This window comes from Nematolebias whitei, chromosome 11, assembly GCF_014905685.2.
Source record: "Nematolebias whitei isolate Nwh7 chromosome 11, NemWhi1, whole genome shotgun sequence".
In the NCBI taxonomy this organism is placed as follows: Eukaryota; Metazoa; Chordata; class Actinopteri; order Cyprinodontiformes; family Rivulidae; genus Nematolebias; species Nematolebias whitei.
The window spans coordinates 36,860,610-36,869,232 of NC_056508.1; the positions used below are offsets into that span (position 1 = coordinate 36,860,610).

At 35.7% G+C, this 8,623-nt stretch overlaps 2 protein-coding genes across 2 annotated transcripts in view; both read left to right on the plus strand.

The window, feature by feature from the left end:
• The window catches only part of stac3 (SH3 and cysteine rich domain 3), a 7,106-nt gene extending 4,888 nt beyond the window's left edge, over positions 1–2,218 (plus strand). Inside the window, exons 7-13 of the mRNA XM_037684303.1 lie at positions 333–430; positions 600–669; positions 798–847; positions 944–1,026; positions 1,167–1,218; positions 1,303–1,440; positions 1,551–2,218. Of these exons, the coding sequence (XP_037540231.1) occupies positions 333–430; positions 600–669; positions 798–847; positions 944–1,026; positions 1,167–1,218; positions 1,303–1,440; positions 1,551–1,658 (599 nt within the window). The 3' untranslated portion in view covers positions 1,659–2,218. The remainder of the gene's footprint in view (positions 1–332; positions 431–599; positions 670–797; positions 848–943; positions 1,027–1,166; positions 1,219–1,302; positions 1,441–1,550) is intronic.
• A 2,670-nt stretch (positions 2,219–4,888) lies between these two features.
• The window catches only part of LOC119417095 (neurexophilin-2-like), a 7,662-nt gene continuing 3,927 nt past the window's right edge, over positions 4,889–8,623 (plus strand). Inside the window, exon 1 of the mRNA XM_037684304.1 lies at positions 4,889–4,966. Within this exon, the coding sequence (XP_037540232.1) occupies positions 4,889–4,966 (78 nt within the window). The remainder of the gene's footprint in view (positions 4,967–8,623) is intronic.

Consider the following 8,623-nt stretch of genomic DNA (forward strand, 5'->3'; position numbering starts at 1 on the left):
TTTATGGAGTAATGTGGGTTTCATAACCTGACAAACTAAAAGGTTTTTATGTTATAACAACAGACATATTTTTCTACATCTATGCAAATATATATGTAATATTTTGTAAGTTGAATAAGTAAAATAATTCAGAGTTATTTAACATTAAGGGGTAGTTGTGTTTATTTTACATTACATTTAGTTAAATTTAGCTACATTTATACTGTCTTGCAGTTACATCTGGCCCTTTGAGGGCAACCATTATGCTGATGTGGCCCTCGGTGGAAATGAGTTTGACACCTCTGATCTAATGTTTTTATAATTGTTTACCTCAAACATTTGTCCTTCAACAGACAACTCAAACCGAAGCGATCCAGTCTTTGACACGCTGAGAGTTGGTGTCATCATGGCGAATAAGGAGCGCAAAAAGAATGAAAATGACAAGAAAAATGTGAGTGTTTGTTGCATTTATACCAAAACAGAAGCAAAACAATACACACTGCAGACACATATTTGCTGGCATAAAGGAAATTTTAAAACATTAGTTTTGTTTTAATGTTTCATTAAGACATAAGTGGGCTGTCAGTAAATTCGGACATTTGTTTAACGCTGACCTTTAGATGATGATGATGATGGAAGAAGAGGAGGAGGAGAACCAACATCCCAAAGAACATGAGGAGGGAGGAGAAGGTACACTATTTGCATTTTGTTCATTAATAGCATGATAATTATTAACTATGCAAAATAATATCAAGTGGATACAACAAGAGGCTTTAAAAGAAGTAAAAACTGAGTTGTGGACTCTGTTGTGCACACAGGGAAACCTGAAGATAAAAAAGAGAAAGGTGGAGACAAAGCAGACGACAAGGTGAGAGCAATCACTTTAACAGGCAGCTGCGTGCAAACCGTCCCAAATCCTTTTCATTTGTCACAAAAATCTGCATCTTTGCTGTTCTGTCGACAGAGTAAAGGAGCTTTTACTGGATCCCACTACTACCTGGCCCTTTACCGTTTCAAGGCTATAGAGAAAGACGACCTTGACTTCCAGTTAGGATCAGCTTTATTATTTTTTATAATTTTATGAACAGAAAAACATCCAGTCTTTAGTCTTGTATTGCTGAATTAATCTTAATTTAGATGAAATTACTACATTAGTTTAATAAACACAATGCGTGTGTGTTTGTTAGCCCTGGTGATCGGATCATAGTCCTCGATGACTCCAACGAGGAATGGTGGAGGGTTAGTTTGACTTTTTCATTGTAGAAGCTCTAAACATGTGGACTCAATGTGTGTTACTGCTGAAGATGTGTCCTGTGTCATCAGGGGAAAATGGGGGAGAAAACAGGATATTTCCCTGCCAACTACCTCATCAAAGTGCGAGCATCAGAGAGAGTTTACAAGGTGACCCGCTCCTTCGTGGGCAACAGAGAGATGGGACAAATTACACTCAAGAAAGATCAGGTAACTTTCCCAACAACAGGCTTCAAATCACTAATTTGCCCATTCATCGGTCTGAGGCCTTAACAGATGTTTGAAGTCAGCTCTGATCCTCCGCTGTCACTCGGTTTCAGATTGTGGTGAAGAAAGGAGATGAGAAGGGCGGCTACCTGAAGGTCAGCACAGGACGCAAGCTGGGCTACTTCCCTGCCGATTTGCTTCAGGAGATCACTGTGACATAACCACTAAAATAAAAAACAGAAAAAGGGCTGAAACACTTTAAATATCGACGTCAACTGGACACTTCTGTTCAACAAAATGATCTGATTTTCTACACTTTTGCACAGGAGAATGAGTTGACTTGTGTTTGCTGTGATATAGTTTTGCCTTCAGCATACAGATGATTATTTAAATGATCATTTTATTAATAGTCTCAGTATAGTGCGCTTTGAGTAGCATGGTGACACAGTTTTGGTTCCTGCCTTTTGATTTTAGCACAGATTTTAAGAAGTAGAGAATCGTCTGAATCATTTTTAGCAGTCACTGAGTATCTGTGAAGGTTGGATATTAAAATAATTTGTCATTTTTAAACCAGTTTTTATGAAAATTTAGGAAATTCACACTCTGGGTTCCTGTTCTCACAAATGTAGATGCGAGCAGATTAAAACATCAGAGAAAAGTAAGAGCTGACAAGTCTACGAGACATAAAGTAGATCAATGTTCAGGTTAAATAGGACTAAAGACATATTTAAATTTAATTCTACACATTAAATAAGAAATTGATTGGGTCTCTTTTTTGTTTGTTCTTAAAATAAAAACATTAAAAACATTGATGTCTTCTTTGGTGTTTTATATTTCACTCGTTGCAGAGAGCCTGGAACAGCATTTTAATGTTTAAGTAGATTCATACTGACAAGAAGTAAAAGAATGAATGGCTAACAAATGTACATTTTGACACAGTTTAAGTAACTAAAAACTTGGAGCTACTTTAGGAAAAGACTGCACTATAAAAACAATATGGTTCAGATAAAATCAATAGCAAGTGCTATACAATAACACATGCATGTTGCTTTTTTTTTTATATAAGTTTTATTTAAGTGTCGTACATTTAGTCAATTCAAAATATTAAACAATGAAAGAAACCAAAAAATAAAATAAAATATAAAATAACAAGAATACTGTACATCTATCATGTAGATTTGGACACAGGCTCTGTCCAGATGAAAAGAAGCCCTGGATGAGTGCAGTGAACTTCACCAAGTTATCTTGTGTTCAAGAGCTTTTTTATTCAACCTTTATTTAGACAGATAAGTCACATTGAGCCTAGCAGCTATTAACAGACTCCAGCTGAAGTATTGACATGATCAAATATTTTAATCCTACAAATAAATAAATACTTATCCTTGTCCCCATAGTTAAACAAAATAACTTCTAACTCAATCCAGAGCATATATGGCTCCCAAAATCTACAGTCGTTGGCTAAATGTTTATTATTTATATAATAAATTATTAAATTAGATAATCATCGATCTATAATATTAAATTATATAATAAACAACATCTATTATTGTAATAAACTGATTATTCTTCTTTCACTGCTGCCCCCTGCTGGAAGTAATGTGAAAATACAGGAAAAATATAACTGTGCTTGTTTGATCTGCAATCGTCTTCAACTCTAAAACAGAAAGTATCCTAGTTGATACACAATAACAACTAGTTTAACGTAATTTCTTCTGAGTTATTGGGTGACCCTTGAGAAAGGGGTTTTAATGGCGCTCACGTACTTTGCGCGCCCTCTTGTGGTCATGTATAGTCACTGCATGTCAGCCCCGCTGTCTGCTTCATTTTGAAATAAATAAATTTGCAGATCGTTCTGTATCATAATAATCATGTAATCATACGTGTTACGTCTAAAACAACAAGATAAATTGTTTTCCTTGACAATGTCGAGTTAATTATGTCCATTTGGACCTTGAAGACTCGATAATCAGTTCATTCTTTATTTAAAATATATTTTGAACTTACATGACTGGGGTATAAAACAGATGACTAACATAAAACAAAACGTAAGTTTCTACTTTGTGAAAATGTAAGTTGCATTTTAATAACACTAAACTCAAGACTTAAAATCAAAGGTTATGATTACATAATCAGTACTAATGAAATGTCAGCAAAAAAAATTGTTTTTGCGCCCTCTCGTGGCAAATTGTGTCCATTACATTTCTGCATCTTTTTTTCCTGTGACACTCTGACATGTTTATTTAAAAATAATTAAATAGCTTGAGTTCTGTTTCAAATTAGGGAAAGAGTTACAAATATAAATTGATTAAATAATAATTTTTACTGGGCAGCAGCAGCAATAAACTAAACTTTAAAGTTTCCAACTTTATATGAATTGAGTGGAAAACAGATTCAAAGCAAAGATATTCACTGGCAAATAAGGTCTTATTACTTATTAGGTGTTTATATTTTATATAAAAAATACAAACTACATAGAAGAAAATTTTGAATCGTTATTTCAAAAGTTTATCAGTTAAAATGTCACACAAAAATGACACAAATCTACTTAAAATGTGTAAAATAGATTCAACCTCATTTAAATTTTGCAAGCAAACATACAGTTTTACACAAACAAAGTATGTTTCAGAACATGTGACTTCCTTTGGTTTAACTGTTCCCAAACTGAGCAGGTTTAGAGCTTTTCACCTCCATCACCCCTCTGCTTCTACAGCGTGAAAATCTCCTTATTATCACACAGCTTCATTAAGAACCTGTACTTAAGATACATTCTTGCCTTGGTTGGAACTTGGGGAGATTTGATAGTATAAAATGTCCAAGATATAGTTGGAGGTAGTGATGTTCACCCAGCTGTCTATATATATATATATATATATATATATATATATATATATATATAAAACATTCTCCTGCAGTGAGTCCCTGTCATTTTGTCAGCCTCCCTGCGGCTAAAGTATGAGGGGACAGCAGGGATGGCTGTCAAACCAAGCCTGTCTGAGAGCGCCTTTCCTCGATGAGTTATAATGAGGGCCAGCCCGGTGGTTCAAATGATCATGAAGGCAAGCAATGTGTGTGTGTGTGTGTGAGAGTGTGGGTGTGTGTGTAAAACACAGCACAGTTTGCCATCAATTAGTCCACAGCAAATATGAATTGTCCTCTTCTGGGTTCTTACCTTCTGAATAAAATGTTGCTGAGGTATGCTTTTTAAAAGTGTTTTGCCTATATTAAGTTGAGTCGTGTGTGTGTGTGTGTGTCTGTGTGTGTGTGTGTGTACTGAAGAGGAGAGAGAGAGAGAGAGAGAGAGAAAGCAGAAGAAGCTCAGCAGTATAAAAAGGAGGAGAGCTGAGCTGATTCTCTTCAAATCTTGGTGTTTTTTGAGTCTCTTCCAGTCAGGAAGTGAGAGGTTCAGGCTTTAATCCAGGAAATCACCCGGACGGAGGAATCTGCTCTTTGGATGGAGAAACGCTGCTGCAGGATGATGACTCTGTGTTTGAACTTTGCCATCACCTGTTTGTGGCTCCTTCCCTGGACGGTGAGTGTGGTCTGCTGCTGAGGATGTGCTCGTTATTTACAAAGTCTTCATGTTCTCGCACTGACTGCAGGGGAGCATGTGGTTCTTATTAGACTTATGGCAATAAGACTTTGCTCTGCTCGTCCCAGTTAATTGCTGCACTGTAGCATGATGAAGACTCAGTCACAGCTGCTTCTGCATGGAAAGTTAAGATAATCCTCGGATTTGCACAAATTTTAAAAGAAAACTTGGAATTATCTTGTAGGTTATTAGAAAAACTTCTGTTCAGTCTCAAAAGTTTCATCAATTAGATTCCATTCCTGAAATCGTGAACTTCAGAATTTCGTTGATTAAAAAGTGTTGGTTGTTTGAACAATACAAATTAGATTTTAATATTGTGAAAAAGTTCAGATAAATGTTTTTATTTTTAAGGTATTCAGTGCTAACTATGAAAACAAACATAAACAGGTTTTCTTGATCTTTATCAATTTCATTCCCTGCGTCAAAACTTGATCAGTGTTGACCTTCATCGTTCAAGTCATTTTATCGCCTGCTGCCAAAGAAAAAAGGATAAAGTATTTGTGCACGTTTGTTTGACTGTTATCAGAAAATCTCTTGAACCATTTGACAGATTTTAATGAAACTTTTAGAAAGAAAGCATTAAAAATGCATCTACAGCTCATTAACTTTAGGAGTCAAACTTACCATATTTATTGGACTATAAGGCGCACTTAAAATCCTTTTAATTTTCTCAAAAATCAACAGTGAGCCTTATAATCAGGTTCACCTTATGTATTAATTCTGGTTTTGCTGACTGACTTCAAATCGATTTTATTTGGTTATTGTGAATGAGTTGAATAAAGTTTGATTTATCTGACTTTTGTTTCGCTTAATGTGCCTTATAGTCCAACAAATACAGTGTTCAAGTTGGCTGCCACAGTCAGTTGACCTTAGCAAAAAAATAAAAAAAATACTGTCAGTAAAAAACAAATATTATAAATATTGAGCTGAAAATTGGTGTGGAATCAGATGAGAGTCATTAACAACACACAGCACACGATCGGAGCCCTATATCTTATCTTAAAATGTTTTTCTTTAACTGTTGGCATCAATCTGGTCTCTCTGTTAGCAAATATTTTATGAACAAATGAGAATTATTAAAAAAAAAATTGGATTCATATATATATATATGACTAATTAGCAGTTAGCAGACATTAGCAGAAACAAAACAGCTAAAACTCAGTCAGTTTCACAGAAACTGAGGTGGATTACAAGATTTGACCCAAACGTCTTCTCAGAATGTGAAAATCTTTAATACTTGAAAAATGACGGGTGATATGCATCCGTTCAAGGAACCCTGGGGTTTTAATATTCAAGATTAATGTGTGTAATTTAATTTTTTTCTATTATTGTCCAAGCATCAGATTGCATCATTGTACTTTAACACTGATGTCATGTGAAAACCTCAAAACAACCTAATTTTCATTTCATCACTTGAACTAAACAACTTCATCTTGTTGGGATTTTAGGCTTTTTGTTGCTTTATATTTGCCCATATCTTTAAATAAACCTGACACGTTAAGGATCCTCTCAAAAATTATATTCTCCCTGCCTTTCAACAGAATAAACACCCCGCCCAGGTGTTCTTATTATTGGTATTTTTTGCCCGTGCAGGTGCTCTCTCACATGTGTTGTGTTTGCATCCACTCCTCCGCCGCAGCTCAGCTGCAGTCGTTGTGCTGGCATCTTGACACTGAGCCGGTGACACGGCTGTCACATCGTGAGCTCCAATTAGAACAGGTGAGAGCAGCACGGAGCTGCAGATTTGAAGCCTGCAACAATAGGCACAGCTGGAGCTCACCTGGGTACAGGCACACATCAGGATTGACATGGGCTGCTTTAGGAGGGGGAGCTGGGGGTCTCACTAGTCTGAAAGAAATAATGATCCCCTGGGAGATGTTTATCCTGAAATACAAGTATTTCCTTAAACTTTTGTCTGCTCTGGCCATGTAATGATGAGCAGCCCACAAGCGTGCAGCCTGTTTTCATGTCAAAACAGGCAGGAAGAGTCACACAGCATGATTATCTCCTGCTGCTGTGTAAGTGTGCTTGTCTGTTAGTAAAATGTGTCCTGAAGCAGCAGATAGGATTTTAATGAATCTTTCAGAAAGCAGACGGACAGCTGTAACTGATTAACGACTCACACGAGGAGCTGGGAAAAAAAAACAACGTTCATTTATTTTAACAAAAGGCTGATGTGGCAGCAAAAGCTTACAACTAATAATCAAGAAGACGTGGAGGAGAGAAGTAAGAAGGAGGCAAAAGGAAAACTGGACATGGCATAAAGCACAACAATGCTCCACTGAAGATGTAGTGGAGACTGAAAGACTAAATATGGTGGGGCTAATGAGGAGATGGCTGAATATGGGACTGATCGTGGGAAACAGGTGCTGGAGGGAGTGGCAGGAGGAGCAGGAAGTGGCTCAGTAAAAGTCCTGAGAGAATGAAGTGGTGGCAGCTATCAGAGGAACAAAACTGAACACAAGAATACAAAAATAAAAAAATAAAAAATAACAATAATAATAAAATAAAATACCACGGAAAATAAAGGGGAGTAAAACTTCACAAAAAACAATGAACCTACTAAAACAATGATACAGATTTTGACATTAACATACTCAAGTATACAGAAAATTAGATACATTTTGACGTGGTAGTAGCAGAGACTCATCCACTTCATGCACTTTAAGCACTGACAGATCAAGCAAGATATTAGCATATTGCACATTTGCAAGGTTTGACCAAAATAGCTGCAACTTTGATCCTTCTCATCAGAAGTTTAAGGCAGCAGGTGGGTGGATTATTTGATTAAAATGTATTTTTGATGACAGAAGATACGACAGACCAGTTTTTTTTATAAAGCATACTGTACAACAGTGCTGTTTAATCAAATCACATTCATATTCCTTGCTTTAACATCCCCACTAAGGATTTAATTAATCTAAATTTGTCTTTTCTACTGGACACTACAGCAGGAAATTGCCTGGTTTAAAGTGTTAATATATTATCTCAAAGGGTTGCAGGCTGAAGGAGCCACTCATGTCCCACTCTGTGACTAATGGTTTCTTCTCTGCGGTGGTTATTAAAATTAAATGACAGTAATATCTCAAACATTACAAAGCATTTATCTCTATAATAGCATTAAACAGCAAATGTGCTGTAAACTCTCTGAGAGCTGGCCAGTAATTCTTTGTTGTCTTGTTTAATAAAAAAATAAAAAATTCTTAGTGCAGACGTGGGCAACTTAAGGCCCGAGGGCCAAAAGTGGCCCTTGGAAAATGTACCTCAGGCCCCCAATATCCTTAGATAAAAAAAATATATATATAATACTTTTACACAAAAAAGATTGATTAAAAAAACCTGCAATTTATCAACAAGATTTAAGGAAATTTAAATTAAACATCTTAAGCAAAACTTTTTTAAAACATTTTTTAAATCTTAGTGTTTCCATAACTAGACTGAACCTTGAAGACTTAGAAACACAAATAAATATGTTTGTTTTGCATATTTCAGGTAACTTGTATAACATATAAGCTAATGTGTATAACGTGATAAAGATAATGTGTATAACATGTAAAGCTAATGTGTATAACATGTCAAGCTAATGTGTATAACATG